Genomic DNA, 24,880 nt, shown 5'->3' with positions numbered 1-24,880 from the left:
TTATACCTTGTTAGGATGAGGTTCAGCGTTCTGAGCTTGGGTGTATACGTTGTAATGGGTGACAACACCATTTGGCTGCGCTGGCGGCCTCCAGGAAACGAGAATCGAATCAGGTCCCATAACTAGCGCTTTCACAGCTCGTGGTGCTTCGGGTACTATAAAGAAATAGTTGTATTAGTAAAGTCTGTTACATATTTTATAGTGCTAAAAAATGGAGACAGTTTTTAGTGATCACGAAATATTACCGTCCTGCTCAGTCTGGCAGTGAATAGGAGCAGACCTGACACCGTCACCTCCATTGGTTGTTGCAAGCACTTCCATTGAGTAGTTCGTGTATTTTTTAAGTCCATGAAGAATAGTCTCGCTGCTAGCCGTAATCTTAGTGTCTTTTGTCTTTTCGTCTGAAATTTTGTTAATAACGAATTGACTCTTATATAGGTAATAGTTCTCTCATATCGTTATCAGTTAACAGTTTTTGAAAATAATTTTCTAAACGTTTTATATGTACATACTCACCATACCAAGTTTCGCTGGGTCCATAGACCACCTTGTAGGCTTTAATAAGTCCATTAGCAGAAGCCAAAGGAGGAGAGATCCATGAAACTCGAATCGTCTGGGCAGTGAGGGTAGTGCAAAGCACATCTTGTGGTGGAGCAGAGGGAGCACCTTCAGCGGTATAAGCCTTTACTTCTGTTGAAACTGGTCCAGAACCCATCTTGTTAAAAGCTTGAACGACTACTGAATATTGCGTATAGGTTCTGAAATTAATAAATTTTACAAAAACAAAGTCGTAAGTAATTTGCATTTTTTTATCGTATTCATTCATATACTCGTATTACGATAATATTTACTTCAGATTCAGAATGTCCAAGTGATGCTCTTTACCAGATTCCTTTGAGATATCAACAGTTTCGAATACGAAAGACTTGTTGCTTGAGGCCAGTTTATAACCAACGTAGTACCTGTAAATTGATGAATATAGTAATTAACAGCGTTAATGATTACAATACAGGTGGAGTGATGAGCTTGATATAGATTATAACTAACCCTTGGAGTTCGCCATTCCAATCCTTAGGTGGTGGTGGTTTCCACGTAACTCTAAGCGTATGTTTGTCCACAGCATCAACTTTAACGTCTTGTGGTGGACCAGTGGGCGCCTCTTCAGCAGTAATGATGGTCACAGTTTCTGAAGGCTCAGATGTTCCTAGTTCATTCTCAGCGACAATCCTGATGTGGTATGTGGTGGCAGGGCGCAGCCTGTACACTCCAGCCTCAGTCGTATCACCAGGTACGAGAACCCTGTTTACAAAGTTTTAGATATTTCATAAGTACACCTTTATATATGTATATAACTTAACGAAAACAAACAAAGTGAATTCGAATTGTTCTTGCCTGTCAATATCCTTTTCCCAGTTGCCCTTAGCGTGTTTGTATTCAATGAGGTACTTTTTGATTGGCGAGTTTCCATCGTAAGGAGCAGCCCAAGATAACTGAACAGTCTTGCCAGATTTGTCTAGCACCTTTAAGCCGTATGGAGTTTCAGGTACCTCTGTAAATGAAATATGTACGTTTGCTTATGTACATTTATTAAGTATGTTAATAATATGAAGGCCTTATAGTAACGACGCTGGTTTGTACCTTGAATAATCATATTGATGCTAGTATCATCAGAGCCAAAAGCGTTAGTGGCGACGCACGTGAAAAGTGCACTGTCAGCTCGTTCGGTTCGCCGAATACTAAGATCGGATACAACACCACCAGGCAAAATCTCTTCGCGGATCGTGTATCGGGGATCGGATTTAGGCTCAAGTCGCTTGTTGTTCATGTTCCAAATGATACCGATGGGCTGTAAATGTTAGGAAAATAAGTTAATGAGCATCAGCGAGTTTAGATGCATTCAATTTTAAATTTCGAATTTATCCACTACCTTTTCACCCTTAGCTTGGCATTGTAGTACAGCGGGTTCACTTCGTCGAGCAGTTTGATTCCTCATCTTAATCTCAAATTGTGGAGGAGCTAGAATAACAGTTAATTAAACTTTTAGTACAATCTAACAGCTACACAATAGTGTAAGGTAGGTCTTTTATTCATCTTAATTCTACATTTCTACTAAGCAAAACTTACCCTGAACGCTAATAAGAATGACAGCTGACAATCCAGATCCAATTCCATTAACGGCTTCGCAAAGGTAATAGCCTTCGTTTGTCTTTTGAATATTTGAAATAGATAAAGTACCATCCTCAACTTTCACGTTAGGATTGTTCGGTTTAAGGTCTTTGTAATCGCCAGGAGTGTCTCCTGAAATTACATCAATGGGGTTATATTAAATGCTTTACATAAAATTGAAATTGTGAAAATATTTTCCCTTTCGTAGACGTCTGCCTACGAAACTTGCAGCCGCATGGAGCTTCATATTTCGAATGTTGAACCAGGGCCTATGTAGGTGGTCTGTCTATGATCACATAGACAGACCACCTACATACCTATCAAGGTTTTAGATAAACTTAAGATATTCCTACCTTCAGCCCTCTTCCATGTCACTTGGGGCTTTGGAAAACCATCGGCTTTACATTCTACTTTAGCATCAGAGCCTTGTGCAAATGCTTTATCTGTAGGCTCAAGAATCCAGCGAGGAGGAACTGAAAATGTCACGAGTCAGATTAAAATTATTGCTTTTAACGTAAATTTTGGAGCCATTATTAAGTAAATGTATAAGACAAATTCTTCTTAGAGTTTTGCTTAAAACTTGTTATTAGAGTTTTACTATTGCAAAGTTTTTTTAAATTTTATATATTATTATGTATACATATGTATTTTAATACCCAAACTTTAAATTAAATCATTGGACTTAAAAAAATTAAAAACGGTCCAGTACTTCGAGCTATTAGCTTTAAGAAAGTTTTTGAGGGATATCTATTTTAATTACATTGGCAAAAGTTTAGACAAGGGCACGATTTTATTTTAGTTACCTTAATTCGTTCTTTAAATTAAAAAGATTTTGTTGTTATGAAATTAAAAAGAAAATTTTGACTCCAAAATATTACTCTTGTCTAAACAAATTATAATTAGGACACTGGTTAAATTTGAATCGAACGTTTAAGAATGTAATTTATTTACTAAGTAAAATTTACGACTTATAACCAGCACTGTTTTAGAAATCTAATGAATTGGCTTAAATAACACTGAACACATATCGATTCAATTTTAACAGTTTGAAATACCTAAAAAGCTCCTAGAACTCAAGAATTTGTATAACATGATTATTAATACAAAAATCGCATAGATAATACAAAGATTTGTATAACATGGTTTAAAAATTTCAAATTGCCTGATTGGAAATTTAAATATTGAAGAAATAATGAAAGTAGTGAGTAAATGTTTTGATTATACGATTATACCTGCAAAGCTGTCGCTATAGAAGCTTTTTAAGTATCTTTAACATACGTATTTGCAAAAGAAATTTAGAAGCAGGACTACATTTACGTACAACATAAAAAACTAGTTAGTAATTTTTGATTGAAGAACTGAAATGAACAAGCACCAAATCACCCAAAATAAACGTAATGTCCGTTGAAATAATGTTTATGCGCAACTGACAATTTCTGAAATCTTACAAATTATTTTATGTTCCACAAAATCAGAAAATATTATTTATTGGGAAACCAAAATTATTTCAACGTATAAGTTAGTAAGACAAGCATAAACAGCATGCGAACCTAAACGTCACATATGCAAATAATTGAACCAACATAAAATACAGACAGGAACACAAGGAAAGGAAGGATTAGAAAAACTGAACTCGCAAGGATAGGAACAAGAAATGGTTTTGTCGATGATAGCCGCAGCCGGTTCCTTAGAACGACATTCAAGACGATTTTTTAACGATTTCGGCATTTTGAAGATAATTCAACGAAGATCCATTTTATATCGTCGGATTGACGTTCAGAGCATACTTTATATTGAAAAAGTCGAGTAAGCATTATACTGAATCTATGCAAAGCTCATCCGTGCTAGTATTGGGGAGTCAGATGATAAATAGTACCGTGAACTTCGAGTGAGGCGGTATAGTTGGATAAGCCCGCATTATTACGCGCGACACACGCATACGCGCCGCTGTGTGACCAGTTCGCTGGGTCTATGAGAAGCAATGATGCCCTTTGTCCTATGTTAGTCGGTGTTACACCGAATTTCGCCTTTAAAGGTTGTCCTTTGAAGTACCATTGAATATTGAGAGGCTGATCGCCCTCCGAGACTAAACAAGTTACTTGGGTCGCCTGCCCCGCAAACAATGGAGTCTCGAACGAGAACGGAACAATGCGAGGTAGTACTGGAAATATCATAGAAAGTGTGTTAAAACGATCATAGTCAGGCAATGTTAGCGACTGGTGAGATTGTGGAGTATACAGTAGTGTTGTGTATAGATCGATCTTTCGAAAGTGCGATTCTGTGATGTTAGTCCCCATTGTTGTGAGATCTCAATATTGCATAATAATATAGACGTGCCATTTACGATGAGGGTTGCCACGTACTCCGCGCGGCCAGCCTCGTTCTGTACAATACATGTGTAGTTTCCTTGGTGGTTAGCGCTCACTGAATTGATGGTGAGTACTGAGGCGCGTGGTCCTAGCGGAGTCGTTGTGATGTCTCGTTGCTGGGTTGAATCTATTGTCTCGCTGCTAAACGTCCACGATATTTCGAGAGGCAAGTCACCCTTTGTAACAACGCAGTTTACTACCGCTGTGTCTCCAGGGTTGGATGGCACCTCTCCGAAATTGAACGGCACTATCACGGGTGGAACTAGGACAATAAAAATCTTTAAAGCAACAAACGCATAGATATGAGTGAGGAGAAGTGGCAAGCAGAAACGTAGTCATAATTATTTCGCACCCTTTACTATAAGCTCCGTGCTGTGCGAAGCGACGCCTGCACCATTGCTTGCTGTACAATTATATAGGCCGGCGTGTTTCGCGTCCACTGACTCTATCGTGAGAACACTACTTCTTCGGTCCACGTTACTGACGCGAGCTCCAGAGAGGGAGTTAGCTGACTTATTATTGACCGTCCACTCGATTTGTACCGGTTGATCGCCGTGTGTTATAATGCATTGAAGTGCAAAATAATCACCAAGAAAAGCCGGCTCTGACCCGGCAGAAAAAGGTGCTATTTTTGGAGGAACTGAAACAAATGTTATCATCTAATAGACAAAACAATACAATCTACCATTACGATGCGACTAACCGTATACTATTAGTTCTGCTGAATATGATGTACGCCCCGCGTGGTTCTCTCCAATGCAAGTATAAGTGCCAGCGTGTTTTGCGTCGACAGATTCAATTATAAGTATACTGCTCCGTTTAGAATTAGTCATAATATAATCACTATTTATTGGTGAAATAAGATTTCCGTTGAAAGTCCAGGTGATAGTCAATGGAAGATCTCCAAAATTAACAGTGCAAGCTGCTTGCAAATACTCTCCTACATTAGCAGGCTTTTCGCCCAACGTGAATGGCAGAATATTAGGAGGGACTGGAAGTTAATTTAATTATTGGGTGGTGTATACAACGAAATATAATAACAAAATGATCTAATAAGTAAGAACGAGAACAGTGTAATTAACCGTTAATGATCAAAGTTGCGGTATGAGAATGAGTTCCTGCTTGGTTTTCCGCGACGCAAGTGTAGTTCCCAGCGTGTATATGGGATACGGAACCAATACTAAGAATAGCGCTTCTTTCTCCTATGTTAAATACGGTGACACCGGACCTCGGCTTAATAGGTTCGTCGTTGAACAACCACCGCAGCTGCAAGGGGTGGTCGCCCTCGATTACTGAACACGGTTCCGTTACGACTTGCCCGGAGTTCATCGCGACTTCCCCAAATGAGAAGGGTTGGACCACAGGAGGAACTGAACAGAAAGCAAGCATCACCCAGAATATTGAGTTTTAGGTATCGGTACCAATGACGTTGAGGACTGCAGTGTGACTCGCGGTGCCCGCTTTGTTACTTGCTGTACATGTGTAGTTGCCACTATTTTGGCCCAAAGCATTTGGGATATCAAGGACGGAGACGCGCTCGCTAAGTGTTGTAGTCTTCAAGCCCATTCTTCGAGTAACAGGTTCTCCTTGAAATCTCCAAGTAATATTTAAGGGCGTATCCCCTTTCGATACGTGACAGTCAAGATGAACAGATTCCCCCGCGAACACGGCTTCGTCCAACTCGAAGGGTTTGATGTGGGGAACGACTAAATAAGGAAATATTAGCATTAATTTACATAATTTTTACAAGCATGCTGCGATGTCTAACTATGAATACCCTTGACATGGAGAGACGTAGAGTATCTGTCTTCTCCAGCTCTATTTCGCGCAATGCAAGTGTAATTTCCACTATGTGCCCCCGTGACCGACGGTATTGATAAAAAAGAAGTTTGGTCTGCCATTTTCATTGTTTTAATTTCCATACTATGACTCGATAACTCGTTGCCTTCAAATGTCCACGTGATGGTTATAGGCCTGTCACCTTTGCTGGCATGGCAAGTAATTTGCACCGACTCTCCATAGTAGATGGACTCCTCTATTTCGAACGGCATTATGTGGGGAGGAACTAATCAAAATAGAAAGAACAATAAATTCTAAAATTAGATCTAAACGTGCATGTCTATATTTTGAAGTTGCAAGATAAAATAGAAACTCTAAGGGTAAAGACGACATCGAATACCATGAATGTTGATAAGGGCAGAGTGATGCGCACGACCGGCGCGATTACTGGCAGTGCACGTGTAGTTTCCGCTGTGGCGACCCATTGCGGTCGGTATGCTTAGCACAGAAGCTTGATCTCCTAACTTAGTAGTAGTGATTCCCATGTTATTATGGTAAGGTATTTCATTTCCTTGAAAACTCCATGTTATTTGAAGTGGTCGGTCTCCTTTCGATACGTGGCATGTAAGATGCACAGACTCTCCCGCAAATATTGTTTCTTCAATCTCGAATGGTTTTATATGTGGAACCACTTAAAACCGAAAATATTCTATCAGACAAAATGGAAAAGTGCAGTTTAAAAACAAATATCCCAAATAAAAGGAATGTTTGTAATCGATCCCCATCGACCCCCGTACTAACAACGAAGACCTATTGCCTTCAAAAATGTTCCTAAGGCCCACAACAAAGGCCGAGTCCATTAAATTCTTAATGTACATTCAAAGAGAATTTCTTTCATTGTGTGATACATCATTTGCACCAACTTTCGCGAAAACAGGGTTTCGCCGACGTCAAAGGTCAAAATGTTTGGTGTAACTGTATGAAATAAATGCTGTTGATGAAAGGTTAAAACAAATTGATGACAAAATAAAATAAAAGCGTACTTTACAAACACATATGAATAGAATACATGCTAGTTCCATTCATATGCTTGCACGCATTGAATGGCTGTGATGTACTTAACATACGATGACATATGATGAGTAAATTAAACTGACCATGAACATTAAGGACAGTTGAATGATTGGTAGAACCGGCACTGTTGGTAGCTACGCAGGTATAGTTGCCACTGTGACTGGCGGTGGCAGCCGCGATGGATAGAAACGAAGTACGCGAAGTCATTTTAGTAGTTAAGATGCCGAGGTGTGACGAGGTATTTTCAAAGCCATGGAAATGCCACTTAATGTCAAGTGGCAAGTCACCCTTCGATACATGACAATTGAGCTGGACTGACTCGCCGGCGAACACCGACTCGTCCGCCTCGAAGGGTACGATGTATGGCAGTACTGTTAATCCAGAAAGCCAAGTTTATTACTGAGGCAAGCGTGCAACGTGCGGTAGAGGCAAGAGTAGCGAACGGATTTCTGGGAATACCATGAACATTGACAGTAGCGGAGTGAACAGCCAATCCAGCAAGGTTGGTGGCGTGGCATGAATATTCTCCACTGTGACCGAATGTCGCAGCTGATATTGTTAACAGTGAGGTACGGTGGCCAATCTTGGTTGTAGTTATTCCTTGATGGGTGGACAATTCTTGCCCATGGAAACTCCATGTGATAGTCAGAGGGGCATCCCCTTTAGATACATGACATGTCAGTTGTACAGATTCACCGGCAAAGACCTGCTCTTCGGCTTCAAATGGAACGATGTGCGGAGGAACTGGTGAGGGTAACAAGAAAAGAAAAATCAAACTGAAAACAACAAGACGCAAAATAAACATTGAGTGTACCCTGAACGTTTAATATGGCTGTGTGGTTGGTGCTGGCTACTGTGTTGGAAGCGGTGCAAGTATAATTTCCGGAATGTTTTTCTGTTGCGGCTGGAATTGCCAGTATGGAACTTCTATCTCCTACTTTTGTTACGGTTACTGCATCGTTTGTATTTACGAGTCGTCCATTGAACAACCATATGAGATTTAAAGGCATATCGCCTTTTGGAATGTGGCACATAACTTGTATGCTCTCTCCATAAAAAACAGCTTCATCAAATTCAAACGGAGATATAATTGGCGCGACTGAAAAAGACGTCCAACAGAAATTTTATGTGTAAACTTTATTTACTTTGTAATGAGATTAATTTGAGTGAAAGGGTTGGTGGGGAAAACGAACACAGAAAGCACAGACTATGCATTGCGAACGTATGACGTGTACCCTTAACATTGAGCGTGGCGTGGTGGCTAGCTCTGGCGACAATGTTGGAGGCAGTACACGTGTAATTGCCAGCATGTTTAGCTGTCACTGCAGGTATTATGAGAGCGGATCCCATGTCCCCAACGTTCATGATGGTCAACCCTGTCAGTAAACTCACTTCTCCTCCGTTAAAACTCCATTTGAAATCCAGAGGTTTGTCCCCTTTAGTTACGTGGCACATTACTTGAACTCCCTCTCCATAAAATATGGATTCGTCGAACTCAAAAGGAGCTATGATTGGCGCCACTGTAAAACCCTAATAGTCTTTTAGTATTTTAGAAAATAATGTAAGAAATTCGGTACAGATTTTTATGCCCCGCCAAAGTTACGAAGGGGAACAGTTAGTTTGGATGTAGGAGGGAACAAAACAGGAACTACAATCTACGGTGTTTTAGTGTTACATAAAACAAATATTGTTAATGGTTGTAAAGTTTATACCATTTACAAATAATTGTGACGTGTGATTCATGGAGCCCGCTTCATTATTCACAACACAAGTATAATTTCCTTGATTTTGATGACTAACGGATTCAATACTAAGTTGGCTCGTGCGCTTAGTATTTAGAAGACTGACGCCTTTATCCCCTGATTTCACTTTGTTTCCATTGAAGTACCAATCAATCTTTAACGGAAGATCACCTTTGCTAACGGTGCAGGTAACCAAAACCATTTCTTGGGCGTTTACTGTTTCTTCGCCAAATTCAAACGGCGTTATCTGCGGAGGAACTATAGGGAAAAGGCAAAATCAAATTGAAAGCATTTTGAAAACGCGGTAAAAGCAGAAACGAGAGTGTTGTAATTGTTATGCTTGCCACACCAAAGTACCGTTCACGTAGAGTTCTGCTGTATGGTTTGTTTCACCAGCTTGATTTTTGACAACACATGTATAGTTTCCTTGATTATGATGAGTGACTGATTCGATTGTGAGCTGGCTGGTTCGCTTGGTGTTTGTAAGCGTTATACCATTAGTTTCAGTCTTGACCGGTTTTTGGTTAAAGAACCATTGTATATTGAGGGGCATGTCGCCTTTACTGACGGTGCAAATGACTACAACCATTTCTTGATCGTTGACAGGTTCAGCGCCGAAGTCAAAGGGCATAATTTGTGGTGCAACTAAAGATAATAAAAAAGTATGTTACAAATATAGGATGTAAAATGGCAAAGTTATAATGGCCGAAGTGAAATTTTGCTCTTTGCCACACACGTGGTTATGCCCTGCGGGACAATGGGATTACTCCTAACTGTTTACGGAGCAACCATGATTGATAGTTCATTCCTACGGCAACTTGAGGAGGTAGGACAGCATTATAATACGTAAAAATAAATACAAAATATCCAAAAACCGTGCGAATAAAATAAAAAGTTCATTTCGTGACAATTGTAAATTTTGATACCATTAACGTTGAGCACGGCGCTGTGACTAGAAATCCCAGCGTCATTTTCAGCTATGCAAGTGTAATTGCCGATGTGTTCATGTTGGACGTTTTCAATGCTCAAGACAGATATTCTTTTTCCATTTCTGTTTATTACAACACCGTTTCCGGTGTTTAAATCTACACCGTTGAGTTGCCAATGAATTTTTAAAGGCAAGTCGCCTTTCCCCACAGTGCAAGTCAGTGATACTGTGTCTCCAGCATTTAAAATTTCATCCCCGAAGTGGAACGGCGTGACCTGTGGTATAACTATCAAGACGTTTCCATTTAGCTGAAATAAAGTGAACTCAAGCAACCCTGTCATAAATCTACAATTTATAAAACAGGACAAAGGAAAGGACAAATGCTATTTTATGCCAGAAAAATAAAATATAAAAGCATATTATATGCGTGCACGGCATATTTTATGAAGTTACCATTAACTGCCAACTCTGAAGAAAAATTGGCATGTCCCGCCTGATTGGTAGCTGAACAAGTATAGGTGCCTGAATGTATTGAAGCTACTGAGTCTATAGAAAGACTGCTTGACTTATGACCAATCTTGGTTACTGTGATTCCTGGGATATTACGTACAGGCTTCCTGTTTAATTGCCATGTTATGTTAATAGGAGCGTCCCCTTTTGTGACCATACATTGTATTCCAACTGTGTCGCCTGCATTGGCCGGTTCCTCGCCGAAGGTAAATGGATGGATTTGGGGCATCACTATTAGGACAGTAATAAAATGAATACTACGTAAGATAAAAACAGAATATAAAATTGCGACGCTACGAAAAAATTTGAATATGTATGTGGAATTATAAACCATTGACTTCCAACGTTGCACTGTGATTCACATGACCAGCTTGATTCTCGACATGACAGATGTATACCCCTCTATGAGTTCCATTTACAGAATCAATGTTAAGGATGGACATTTTTCGGCTCATGCTACCAAAGGCTATACCCATATTATTACGCTGCGCTATTTTTCTTCCATTCAAACTCCATGAGAAATTGGCTGGTAAATCGCCTTTATTCATAACGCACTGAACGGATGCGGTATCACCAGCATTGGCAGGTTCATCGCCAAACTCGAAGGGTAAGATTTGAGGAGGAACTGTCGTGATATAAAAAGCGGTGGTATTAAAACAAAACAAACTAATAATGATTGAAGCGAACCGTTAACGCTTAGGAGTGTGGTGTGATTGGTTTCACCCGCATCGTTTTTAATTTCACAAGTGTATGAGCCTCTGTGAATAGAGCTGACGGGTTCAATGTTAAGTATAGACGTTTTCTTGCTGATGGTGGTTAAGACTATCCCAAGTTTGTTACGCGGCCTTATTTCTTCTCCATTAAAGCGCCACTTGAATACGACAGGAAGATCTCCTTTGCTCATTACGCAAGACACGGATGCAGTCTCTCCTTCATTTAGAATTTCTTCCCCGAATTCGAACGGCGTGATTTGTGGTGGGACTAAAGCAAAATTTTGGTTACATTGCAATAGGCAGGGTATCTAAAAGAATTTGGAAATAATTTTAACCGAAAGTAACACAAGCCGAGATGTTATATCAATCTGTATAGTACCATTAACTTCAAGTATCGCACTGTGGTTGGCGGTGCCTGCCGGGTTCGTTGCCACACAGTGGTAGGTGCCCCTGTGTATTCCACTTACTGAGTCTACATTCATAATCGAGGTTTTTTTGTTGATACTCGTTAGTACGATTCCCATCTTGTTGTTGTTAGATATTGTTTGGCCATTAAGCATCCACGTTATGTTCAGCGGCAAATCGCCTTTGCTCACGGCGCAAGATATCGAAGCCATATCTCCGGCGTTCGCGGGTTCCTCGCCGAACTCAAATGGCAGAATTTGCGGAGCAACTGTGCGTTATTTAATGATACCCACATTAAAAAGCTAAGAATAAAGGTACAGGAGCGTATACGGCAAACGATGTATCTTTGGCGGGCATAAACACCTTTAATACTTTTCCTAAAAAATGTTAATTTAAAATTTCGTTCTCTAAAATATAACAGTTATAATACCGTCCTGAAAAGAAATTATAATTATTATTAATACAGTAAATAATATCATAGATTTGATATAATTTGCGGTGATTTATAGAATGTTTGTTTGTTTGACATCTGTGAAATTATGTATATATAAATAATCTTTCATTTACTTAGTTTTTTCGTACAGTTTTATCCATGATATTATTTTCTAGAAGAGATTGACTGAGTTAAATTGATTTTTGTTTATTGTATGTATTAATATTGCCATTAATTCATTTATATAACTCACTGGCACACCTCTTAAGCAATTCCTTTAAACATTTATATTAAACAACGACTTTGGAAATAACTAAGTTTTTGTCTTTAAAATGTGTTTTGCGTAAGAGGCTCTCTTCTTCTTTACAATAATCATAATCATCATAGTTTTGTACTTAATAGTTAAAACTTGCGAATGAAATGAATCACTTGTTCGTTCCTTAAGTACAGTTGATGCTTTAAGATACCGGACTCCCTAGCCGACCTTTTGGTTCTGAGAGCCTTCTTACGTATTCAACAGAAAAGTGTAAAGGAATTCCAGTTTTTTTGTCGAAATTGGTATTTATGCAATATAATTAAAGATCAAATTGGCATAAAAAGTTTCTTGAAACGTCATTCACTAATGATGCAATAAGGAACTCATACCAAAATGATTTTTACGGCTCTCAGGACAAAGGTTAATTTTGTTAAACGCTTTTCTTCACACTGATCTACTCAGAACCAAATAGACGGTTAGAGAGTCAGGTATCTTAGGGCATCGACTGTACCAGAAGTATCATCTATATTTATTGTTGTATGTACCTGGAACTGTTATTAATTCATTGCACTCACACTGACCAGTTAACACGGAGTACGTTAAAGTCTTCGATAAGTAAAGTCGTTATGTCGTTATATGCGACTTTGTTTCCAGTTTCAATTCATATTCAATGATGTTTTATTAAATTATCTTGGATATTCGTATAGTATAGGGTTTTTCAACTAGAACTTTGTTTTGTAAATCAAAATACAACAATAAATTTAGATGACAATGATCGAGTCGATTGCAGCCTTAAAACACAAAATTCGTGAAGTTATTACCGAAATAGACCCACCATTTTGTCAAAACGTGATTAAAACTTTGATGAAAGAATCTACATCTGTCAATCATAAGTTACTGATAAATTTTATCAGATATCATTTTTTAATTCATAATTGCCAAACCTTACTTTTTTTAATACCATCAAAATTTGAATCATTGTCATCTAAATTTATTGTTTTATTTCGATTTACAAAACAAATTTCTTGTTGAAAAACCCTCTATCTACGAAAATAGGGTATCTAATTAATTGTCGGACTCGTATGATACTCGTACTAGGTGTATCTTAACTTTCGCGTACCAAATGCTGTTGGTACAATAAAATCAACTAATTATAATATAACTTACCCATAACTTGAAGTTCTAAAGTTCCTCTTGCACTGTAACCTTGTGAGTTCTTAGCAACGCAAGTGTAGGTGGCCTGGTCGCTCATTCGCTCCACGTTCTCGATTACTAGAGTACCATTAGGGAACACTTTCTGCTTGCGGTTAATGGGCAGTACCCTGGTAGAATGTAAATAAGTAAATTATGAAAATCGCTGTCTTAAGCATATTTTCGGCTATGGTCATTGACTTACAAATAAATGGACGACGGGTCTAATACAAAAACCACGAAAAAAATGTCCCAAGTCAACCTATTTAAACGTAGTGACATGTAAAGGAATATGAAAAAGCTAAAACGTTGAATTTAAATTGTAATGTCACCGCAGCAGTACTGTCTAATTTTGCTTGCTTCGCTGTCAGTCGAACAAATGAAGACAAGCGTGAATGACGCTCTGTATACGATTTTAACGCCCTATAAGTTCGGACACTTTTTAGCGCGGACCCGACGTCCATATAATTGTAAGTCAATGGCTATGGTATATATTTGTTACTGTAAAGGGTTCACATTAACTTTAAAAATGGAAACGAATTAATTTGCTTCTCCGCAAACTCAGTGAATGTTAAATCATGAAAAATAGCTGCGTTTGTGTAAAATATTTTTTCATTTAGTTAATTTTAAAATTCATATAATAAAATTTTGCTTGACTCGGCCGTGTTCGGCCACCAACAACTCTTAAGCATACCTCGTAGATTGGCGAAACACCTGTATACTTTCGATGGTGGTGTTTGTGACCGTAGTTGCAGTTGACCGTAGTGTTATTTATTTATTAATCTTTTGCGGAGGGAGAATGGGAAAATTAACTACATGAAGTAAAATTTCTCTCAAGCGCAGCTATTTTCTACGATTTATCCTTCAGTAATTTATTTCCATTTTTTGAAACACCTGAATCTATTAACTTTTACTTTATTCAATAAATATTGAATCACCAATCATACTTTGTATAATGTTAATATATATGATAATATGCGTAACTATAAAACAAGGGACCGGAAACCTACCTTCCGTCTCTTTCCCAAACAATAGAGTCTATGGGATAGCCGGCAACAGGGCAGTGGGCGATAAGGGTGTCTCCGGCGACGACAGGGCGTTTCTTCATGGGGCGTACGTAGGGTAGACCGTAGACGTTCACGCGAGCTGAATGTGACACGCTTCCCACCTTTATGTAAAAAAATTGCTTACAACATGAAACATTACTAAACAGTTTAAAAGTTGTGCAAAGTACGCACTAGACGACTCTACATAATTCCGTCGCGCTTGATGATCACGTGAGTGTGAGTGAAGTATTAGCTATCAGAGTCTCGATAATGTGTATCAACATTTTCACTATTCATCGAATAATTTTCGTATATTTGTAATATTAAAATTCGTAGTTGACCTGTGAGTGACGAACGATAAAAAAAATGTGGCCTTTACCACGTAATAAGCTCAGTACAGAGTACTAAAAAAACCGACCTCAAAAGTAGCTGGAATTACATCTGTTTGCTAAGTTTTTTTGAAACCGGTTACCGGAAAGTGCGCAAACCTGGATTCATCCCCTAGTTCGCCACTATACGGAACTTGACACAGGAGATAATAGAAATCGGTTCTCACTATTCAAAGTATATTGAGAGAAAAAAACGCCTTGAATTAGAGAACAGCAAAATCTACCATTAAAATAAGGCCACTCTTAGAGGTGGATGATTTTCTTCAAAATAAAATGGGACCACTATGGAGGTACCCTCTTTCCAACAAAAAAAGAATCACTAAAATCGGTTCACAAATACCGGACTTATCGCGTAACATACATACAAAAAAAACATACAGTCGAATTGAGAACCTCGTCCTTTTTTGAAGTCGGTTAAAAAAGGCGACACGTATGTCACTTTTAAAATAGGCTATCAAAAGACAATTTCGACGGCTAACTACAGAAAAAATAGTGCATGTCGTAGAGCTAACAAGAGTTTGGACAGATGAGAGATCTTGATGAAACAGTTGGTTGAGTAAGCATGCGTCTTTTGGCGTAGGGTTATTATCTATCGACTCTTGTTCGGTCAGATGTAATTGTTTTGTTACAAGTACTTGAGGTATGTGTATTGTTGCATGTTCTAATTAAATACATGTATTTGTATATTCTATTATTATAGATGCAAAACTATAATTGGTTATGTATGGTTATTGGCTATCGTTTTGTTACAAGTAGGTACTTGAGGTATATATATGCTCTTATTAAATACTTGTATTTGTATATTCTATTATTATCGATGCAAAACTATAATTGGTTATGTATGGTTATTGGCTATCGTTTTGTTACAAGTACTTGAGGTATGTGTATTGTTCATGTTCTAATTAAATACTTGTATTTGTATATTCTGTTATTATAGATGCAAAACTATAATTGGTTATGTATGGATATTGGCTATCATAGATGTTACAGAATATTGTAAGCACAAAAATCTAAATAAATCAGTAAACTGAAAGCATACCATAACTAAATAAGTTTAGAACGAATAAATAGCTGTTATATTAATCGTAATACGAAAAATTATTACTTGATTGTTGTGTAAAGAAAGAATAATAATAAGTAGGAAATGGAAAATCTTAGTAGACGTACCTTGCTAGACGCAATGCAAGAGTACAATCCGCCATCGTTGGTGTGTACAGAAGAGATATTTAAATGAGATTCAACGTTGCCATCAGCCGTAACGAATTGTCCTATCTGCAAGCGTTCTCCGCTATTCAGTTTGTCGCCGTCCAGGAGCCAAGCAATGTCGGGAGTTGGATTACCAGACGCGACGCATTTCAGTCTGAGAGACGGGCCTGATCGCAAAGTTTGCTCACCAAAGCTATGGCGGATTAGTGGTGGTTCGACTGTAATTTGATAAAGAATATATTAGTTTTGTACAAAAATTATTCTATTTTATTATATTACGAATTATGATCTGTCGTCTTACATCTTCCTCCAAGTTTCAGTTCTGCACTAGCTCCAGCACTTTCTTGATCGTTTCTAATAAAACACTGGTACATCCCCTTGTCTTCTTTCTTCACTGATTCTATCCTGAAAGAGATATGATTACATTTAATATTATTATAGTACTAGTACCATCGTCATTATTACAAATCGTCTATCTGTTTGCTGGTTTGTACACCATAAAATGAAACGAAAATTTAATTTACCTTAAAATCGGGTCGTGGTGTTTCATGTCCTTGCCATCTTTTAACCAAGTTATAGTCTTTACAGGATTTCCTTCATATCGACATGTGAATACGGCTGGTCTTCCGAAGTCCACCGTTTGCGTCGCCGGTTCTACTGTTGCTTTTAGCGGAGCTGTTACTGTTAGCACGGTTTCAACCGATTCACCTGCAATGTTGAAAATGTTGGTTTAATCTATGCGTTATTTTTTATTCTGTATAATACTTTCATTTGTAATACTTACCACCAACAGAATTGTTGACTACGCACAAATATTTCCCAGAGTCTTCCACTTTAGCCTCTTTGATTATGAGTGTTCCTGAAACCTGCTTTACTCTGTCATCGAGTGTAACTGGTTGCTTTCTACTGCTGCCTTCAATAAACTTGTACCATCTGTAACAATAGAGAAAAAGTTCAACGGATTTGAAATCAGACTCCTGCATATTGCAGTGTTAAGGATGTCGGAAGTTTTATTCGTTTTAAATTTAATATGGTATCCCGGTATTTAATAAGGGTATATTCCTTACAGCCACCCACCTGAATAGAGGGACTGGAAAGGCTTGACTCAAACAAAGAATCGTCCCCATTTCTCCAAATTGTACAACAGTTTCTTGTAAACGACCACTAGACAGCTTTGGAGACACGCTATTAGTCGGCTCTTTAAGAAGAAAGTACTCAAATCAAAACTTCGATAAGTGGGAAAATTGTTAAGAGGAGCTTCCTCTTGACCCAAATCCTTGACGAACAAAATTATTCCAACCCTAGTGATTAACAAAACAAATTCCAAAGCTAGCAATAAGGACAAAATTATAGGAAGTACACAACGTTCCGACAGTCTTTAAATGATATTTTCCTATAATAACGGACATATTAAGCGGTCTTGACCCACGAAAAGCACAAAGTAAAGATTAAAGCGCCTGAATGATAACAAGAACACCCTGACACTTACCAGAAGGTGTCTGTGCAGCTCAATCGTTACTTTGGCTGGGAACCATATAAGAGCGCGGCCGGCCGCGTTTCATCACGCCTTCATATCACGCGCGGGCGGGGCCCCCGTCGCAACAGACTGCAATAACAACGCTCATCAGTACATTGGAGTAGTTTAGTAATGACTACGTGATAGATGAATGCGTGAAATGCCGCCGGCCGGCGTGCTCTAAATATGATTGTACCTCACCAAAGGAGTACGATAAGCTTGGACCTCGCAAAGCAATGCGAGGTCTCCCTGACCTATTTGTCGATTCAGCCCATGGTGCAGTTCTACCGGACGGTTCTGGAATAGAAACTGGCTGACACAAGCCATGCTTCACTCACCTAAACAAAGGTGCGGGGAAAGCTGCTACTTGACATGTCAGGTATGCTGTATCATTCTGAAGTACGAAGACTACTTCCCAACCTTCAAAGTTTTTAGTAGAATCTTTCCTAGGTGCAATTTTATTGGTTGGTTCTGTAAGGATTATTTAGACGGTTCTTAGTTTAAAATAAATACAAACATCATTTGGAACTTAAGAATAAAAATTCCACCTAGAAATTATATTCTATTGGTTACGAATATAATATGTTGATTTGCGTTATAAGTCGACCTACCTGAAGACCGGAGCTGGATAACCCGCTACTTCACAAGTAAGGTAAACTGACTGTGCTTGAGAAACTAAAAATATTTCACCCCCTTCAAATTTTCTGCTTTTGTCGCTTCGTGGAGCAATCTTATTTGTTGGTTCTGTAATACGAGATATTGTCAACGCACCTTGATTTTGGTACAGAATATCCTTGAGCCGGACATAATAGTGCCAATGAGGTTTGTTGAGCGTAATGTACCTTTGGCGTAGTAGTTATGCTTGGTTAGAACTCGTGACTGGTTCTGGAGTACATCAGTTAAAGATATTGCTTGTATCCTGTCTAATAGCAACGGAAATGATTGATGTATCATAAAAAACTTGCCTGAATAAGGGCGCTGGATAGGCCTGGGCTTGACATAACAGACCAAAACTTTGGTTGACGTTACGCGTAAAAGAAATACTATTAGCATCTGTCGAGAATGTGGGCGCTTTGGAGCCGACTGGTTCTGCGATATCAAAATGGAAGAGATTATCTATTAATTCTATCGTTTGTATTTAAAAAAAAAACTTGCCTGTACTTCGGAGCCGGGTAACTTTGAGCTTGACATAATAACGCGAAACTTTGTCCAATACGTTTCCTGAATATACTTCCCATTGATTCAGATGAAAATGTTGGAGATTTAGCACCAACTGGCTCTAGAACATTACGATTACAATAACTTTGAAAATTATATTCGTCAAAACTTGCCTGAATACTGGTACAGGATATGCCTGAGCTTGGCATAGAAGAGCAAAGCTTTGATCCTCATGTCTTTTAATGGATGAAAGAGCAGACTCAGTCGAAAATGATGGGGCTTTGGATCCCACGGGTTCTGCACAAAGCATAGTTCAAATGTAATCGAAACAAGAAACACAACATTGTTGAAAAAAATTACTATATGTTTAGACGAACCTAACGGGAGAAGCACGAGTATGTTCATAAATATATAAAACTTGCATGAATAATGGTACAGGAAAAGCTTGAGCTTGACAAAGAAGAGCAAAGTTTCGACCTGCTTCTCTTTTGATAGAAGTACCTTCAGTCGAAAACGATGGAGGTTTGGATCCAATGGGCTCTACATCGAACAAATGAAAGATAGAAAACGAAGATTTATTTTTTAGAAACATTTAAACAAACCGTAACTTGCCTGAATATCGATACGGGAAATACCTGAGCTTAACACATCATTGCAAAACTTTGACCCCTATATCTTGTTACCACTGACAAAGTGAAATCAGTAGAGAAGGTTGGTGGTTTACCCACCCACGGGCTCTGTACATGAAAAACATTAACTTAACATAAACTTACCTAAACACAGGCTTAGGGGATGCTTGAGCTTGACAAAGCAAAGCAAAACTATGTCCAACCTCTCTAACGAATATGCTCCCTTTAGAATCGGTAGAGAAGGATGGTGCTTTTGCTCCGACAGGTTCTATAAGAAGTGTAGAGAAACAAAATTGAAAAATAAGTGAACCAAAAATATTTTTTGAGGGTACCCTTTCGGCTCGACCTAAGATAACTTAGAACTGACAGTGAAACTCAGAAGCCAACATTGATTAGAAATGCAATGACAGTACGATAAACTTACCTAAATGTCGGCATAGGAGATGCCTGAGCTTGACAAAGTAGAGCAAAACTATGTCCGATTTCTTTGATAAATGTGCTGCTTTTTGATTCCGTAGAAAAAGTTGGTGCTTTTGCCCCGACAGGTTCTAAAAGTTGTTTGATATAATATATATATATATATCAACCTACCTGAATGTTGGTTGAGGGTAACCCTGAGCGTGACAAAGTAAAGAGCCTTCAGATTTTTCCTGAATATCAGAACTGTAAGAAGATGCCGCAGACGCAAACGCAGGGGCTCTCGCTGTTACTGGTTCTAAGCCGGAACATTATAATATAAAATTATTTAGAACACTCACTTGAAGTTAGGAATCGGGCGAGCTTGAGCTTGGCACAAAAGTGCAATAGTTTAACTTGCCACTTTCGTTAGAGTTTTTTTATATTCCAATTCCATAGAAAATGTTGGCACCTTGAACCAAATTGGTTCTGTGAGAATCACGATGAATCCGAGTACGTCAAAATAACGTTCACAATAACTCTCACACTCAACATAGCCCCGCATTAGGGAAACCCTGTGTCGCGGGTATATAATTTATCTCTTCTTACCTGAACAGTGGAACAGGAAATGCTTGAGCCTGACATAAAATAGCAAAATCTTGACCGGAATTACGAGTGATCCCAGAGAATTGTACATCATTTGAGAATGTAGGGGATTTTGAGCCAACAGGTTCTACAATTAAAATAAAATAATTTTATTCACCTGAATAATGGTACTGGGTAGCCTTGAGCTGGACACAAAATGTCTAAATCGTGGCCTATTTTTCTCACGTACCAAGAAAATTTATTGTCAGTAGAGAACGATGGAGCTTTCGATCCAATAGGCTCTAGAAGGGAATAATATGCTTTTAATAACTAACTTTGTACCTGTAATTTGGAACCGGATAACCCTGCGCCCGACAAAGTAAAGCTAAACTGTGTCCCACTGGCCTCAATTTGAAAAATGATAACTTATCTTCGGAAGCAAAGGCAGGTGATTTAGAACTGATTGGTTCTGAAATATTGAAAAAAACAAGTAACTGTTAGAACTTCTTTCCTAAAGAGTGGGACGGGAAACCCTTGCAATGGACATATTAATGCGAAATCATGCGGAATTTCAGAACATGGTAGCTTGGAATCACTTAAAAAAGACGTACTTTTGGAGCCAATTGTTTCTTTTTTTATAATACCAAGTGACGGGAAGAACAAGTCGTATGTCTCGTGGTAAGGTGAGTAACGCGCCTGTCCATAACAGTTGGAGTGCCACTCAGAGCTTTACATCGCAAAGATCTTAGGGGCACTGACACTACGCCCCTCACCCTGAGACATAAATTGACAAGTCCTGCCTGTAATTTCACCAGTAATGCTCATATTATTGCTTGGCGGCAGAAATAGGTAATATGACAGTACGTCCCTATGCGAACTCTTTCACAAGAAACTCTACTGCTACTAAAAACGACCAAAATCGATTTATAGGTAAACTGCCGTATACTTGGCACTCCTGGTGTTTTGTAGTACGCTGGGCGAGGACGCACTTCGGACAATGAGCTAGTTGGTCGCTGTCCGCTGGTAGTAACTGACGTGAAATTGGCAATGATCTAATTATATGATAGAATGCGCGCAACACACAGGACATTATTGTGAAATATGAATCTACCGATATTGCGTAACTCACAATAAACAGACAGGCAAAAATTTTGTTATAAAAGACAATTATTAAGGTTTGTCGATAACATGGTTAAGATATTTTAATCTTGTGCTTATAATTTAAAGTTTTTAAACTAATTATAACCATAAATTGTTTATACAAAGCTCAGGAATAATATTGATGGGACGTGGATCGAAATTTTATTCTTCGTCTTGCGCTATATAGCGCTTTCGAGGAATACAGTTTATTAATAAAAAAATATTATAAAACATCGGCCATTTTACGTGCTAAATGCACGTAAAATTGCCCATATAATTATATGTCCCATATAATTGTCATGGGGATAATTTATTTTTTTATATTTCAATATTAACTAACTATACTAGTTACTATATATAATAAACGACACACAGCATATTATTTTTATTAATATTATGTATTAAAATTCATTATTAATTGTAGTAACAACGTGAAAATATACTTTAAATAAACTAAGAGAGACGTAAGTAAATAAACAAAATACCGTTTTCATCCAAAGACAATATTGTAGGTAGCATTAATATTAAAATATCGAGCTATTTATATCGTATCACTCTTAACCGAACGTATCACCTGCTCCGCGTCCCGCTTACTATCAGGAGGCCCAAGCTTACGGCAGTTCATCTATAGTACCTGAATAAAGGAGCTGGGTATCCCTGCGCTGGACAAAGTAATGCGAAGCCCTGTTTCACGTCCTTAATATACCACGCCATTTTAAAATCTGTAGATAATGTAGGGGCCTTCAAACCGACCGGTTCTAAAACAAATATCATGTTGTATGATTTAGAGTTTGAAACTCACCTAAACAGTGGAACAGGAAAAGCTTGCGCCAGACAAAGCAGCGTAACACTTGAATCCATCGAAAAATCCACAAACTCAATTGTTTTACTTGGAACTTTCGGCGAGGCGCTGTTAATTGGCTCTATAAGAAATATAAGAAACATCAATTACCTGAATAGCGGTACTGGAAATGCTTGCGCAGGACACAACAGTGTTAGGCTATCATGGACATATGCACTGAATCCTCTAACATTATCCATAGTAGGAAACTTCGGAGGAACTCTTCCAACAGGTTCTGAACACAAATAAACAACCCTGAACGGCTATTATAACTAAGTTATCTTTATTACCTGAACATCGGAACAGGAAAAGCCTGTGCTGGACAAAGTAGTGTGACTGTGTCATTTGATGACGCTTCGGTAATATCAATCATTTTCATTGCTACTTTTGGAGCTGCACTACCCATAGGTTCTAAAAAAATTATACTAATGTAGAGTGGTATTCATGTACCTGAACGTTGGAGCAGGAAAAGCTTGTGCGGGACACAAGAGTGGGATGCTATCGCCGCCCATAGCATCAAATGCACGACTTTTATCCCCAGAAGTAAATTTAGGTGACACACGACCGACCGGTTCTATTAAAAATGAAATTACGTGTACCTAATTAAGATCCTGAGTGAAAAGGATTTACCTGAATATTGGGATGGGGAAAGCCTGCGCTGGACATAATATTGTCAAGCTGTTGTTAAGGATAGCGCTGAAACTTCTGGAACTATCCATTGAGGGGAACTTTGGTGAGACGCGGCCCACAGGCTCTAAAGAAACAATAATAAAAAATAAGGAAAATACCTGAACAATGGCGTCGGAAAGGCTTGAGCCGGACAGAGCAATGTGACACACGAGTTTGACGAAAATGTAAAACTTCGTCCGGTTTCCATCGATGGAAATTTTGGTGACACTTTACCCATGGGCTCTGTTACAAGAATAATTACATAGTAGTGTTTATTAAAATTACCTAAATAGTGGAGCAGGGAACCCTTGCGCTGGACAAAGCAATGGAACGTTGTCTTCTGTACTAGCTATAAACGTTCTACTAATATCCCCAGTCGGGAACTTTGGGGATACTCTTCCCACGGGCTCTGAAGAAGTGAAGTAATACATAGATGAGTTTTTCGTCGGCTTCAACTTTGGAGTACGAATTTAGGCGATATTATATTACTTACCTAAACATTGGGCAAGGGAACGCTTGAGCAGGGCATAAGACCGAAATGGTTTCATTGGTGTTAAAATTAAAAAGCCGACTTTTTTCTAAACTTGGAAATTTTGGAGAAACTTTTCCCATAGGTTCTGGAGCAAAGGCAAAATTTTTTTACAACGTAATTAATAGACAATTAGAGATAACGAGCAGTCTAAATCTAAAAACACATCATAAACCCACAAGTAAATATTTATCTAAACAATGGGAGTAGGAATGCTGGACATTGTAGTAAAATTTATTGTTCCTCTTGATCCATCTAGGTGGAACTTAATTGTGATAATACGCGACTGACAGGCTTTATAGAGGACAGAAAACAAAAATTCTGTTAAGTTTACCTGAATAGCGGTGTCGGGAACGCTTGAGCGGGACACTGCAACGCGTAAGACTCATTGTTTTTAACTTCAAATTTTATTCCTGTCAATACTGTTGCAAATTTTGGAGGTACTCGGCCAACCGGTTCTAGAAATGTTATTATATAAATTCATAGAGTTTGGCCAAAAATACCAGAAGGCACAAGGAGTCTGGAGCAGGACGTTTAAATAAATTAAAGCAATAAACATTAGTCCCACTTGAGATATAGCTATCAAAGTGGCCTATCGACTTTCTCTTACTGAGAAAGGAGGCAAAACTTTGTTAATTCAGACGGACATCTTACCGGTAGGTAGGTGACGGGAAAGCCTGTGCAGGACATAACATAGCGAGTCTGGTGTTCTCGCTGAACTGGAAGCCGCTGGTCGTTTGTGCGCTAGGAAACTTCGGTGGCACCCGCCCCACGGGCTCTGCGCATGTTGGGAGAAGGCGGGTTCACGAGGATTTGACACCAAATTGGAAATAAGCAATCGAAATTTTCTGACGCTTCCCTACTCTTGTCTGATAAGTGATATTGTAGTAACCAAGAAGCACTTTTACGCGAGTCAAGGCTCTGCAGGGTACCCTATCCCAACATTCAGGCAAGTGATATTTCAAATTATGAAGTTTGTATACGTAATGTAGTTAAAATTGCGTGTACAGACTTGTTAAAATACCTTCATTCTCTATTTATACTCATAAATTAAAAAGTTTCATTGGTCCTTTCACACATTGACAATATGAGACTGAAGAATATTACAAATAGAGAAAAAAGATATTGTTATCTACTAAATTGATCACGTAATTCGTAAGCGTAGCAGATTATTTTTTATAGCATAACAGTGTTCAAAAGGAAATTTACA

The 24,880-nt window shown here is 38.5% G+C and overlaps 1 protein-coding gene across 17 annotated transcripts in view; it reads right to left on the bottom strand.

The window, feature by feature from the left end:
• The window catches only part of LOC113226958 (Down syndrome cell adhesion molecule-like protein Dscam2), a 73,157-nt gene that overhangs the window by 13,278 nt on the left and 34,999 nt on the right, over positions 1–24,880 (bottom strand). For 5 of the 17 annotated variants that reach the window (XM_026459790.1, XM_026459798.1, XM_026459799.1 and 2 more), the window contains exons 7-24: positions 20,670–20,793; positions 16,992–17,140; positions 16,732–16,915; positions 16,509–16,612; positions 16,169–16,425; positions 14,577–14,734; positions 13,543–13,697; positions 11,661–11,954; positions 2,520–2,639; positions 2,125–2,298; positions 1,928–2,016; positions 1,639–1,846; positions 1,393–1,549; positions 1,048–1,299; positions 852–962; positions 517–758; positions 246–401; positions 7–155 (exon numbers count right to left, since the gene is read on the bottom strand). In XM_026459790.1, the coding sequence (XP_026315575.1) occupies positions 7–155; positions 246–401; positions 517–758; positions 852–962; positions 1,048–1,299; positions 1,393–1,549; positions 1,639–1,846; positions 1,928–2,016; positions 2,125–2,298; positions 2,520–2,639; positions 11,661–11,954; positions 13,543–13,697; positions 14,577–14,734; positions 16,169–16,425; positions 16,509–16,612; positions 16,732–16,915; positions 16,992–17,140; positions 20,670–20,793 (3,083 nt within the window). Of the gene's footprint in view, positions 1–6; positions 156–245; positions 402–516; positions 759–851; positions 963–1,047; positions 1,300–1,392; positions 1,550–1,638; positions 1,847–1,927; positions 2,017–2,124; positions 2,299–2,519; positions 2,640–4,503; positions 4,798–4,887; positions 5,176–7,471; positions 7,760–11,660; positions 11,955–13,542; positions 13,698–14,576; positions 14,735–16,168; positions 16,426–16,508; positions 16,613–16,731; positions 16,916–16,991; positions 17,141–18,688; positions 18,813–20,669; positions 20,794–20,833; positions 20,961–24,004; positions 24,129–24,880 lie in introns of all 17 variants that reach the window. The other 12 variants (XM_026459800.1, XM_026459784.1, XM_026459783.1 and 9 more) reach the window with 7 other exon arrangements.

The sequence above is a fragment of the Hyposmocoma kahamanoa genome, unplaced genomic scaffold, assembly GCF_003589595.1.
Source record: "Hyposmocoma kahamanoa isolate Upper Pololo Valley unplaced genomic scaffold, ASM358959v1 202, whole genome shotgun sequence".
Classification (NCBI taxonomy): domain Eukaryota; kingdom Metazoa; phylum Arthropoda; class Insecta; order Lepidoptera; family Cosmopterigidae; genus Hyposmocoma; species Hyposmocoma kahamanoa.
This window is presented reverse-complemented; position numbering and strand designations above follow the sequence as displayed.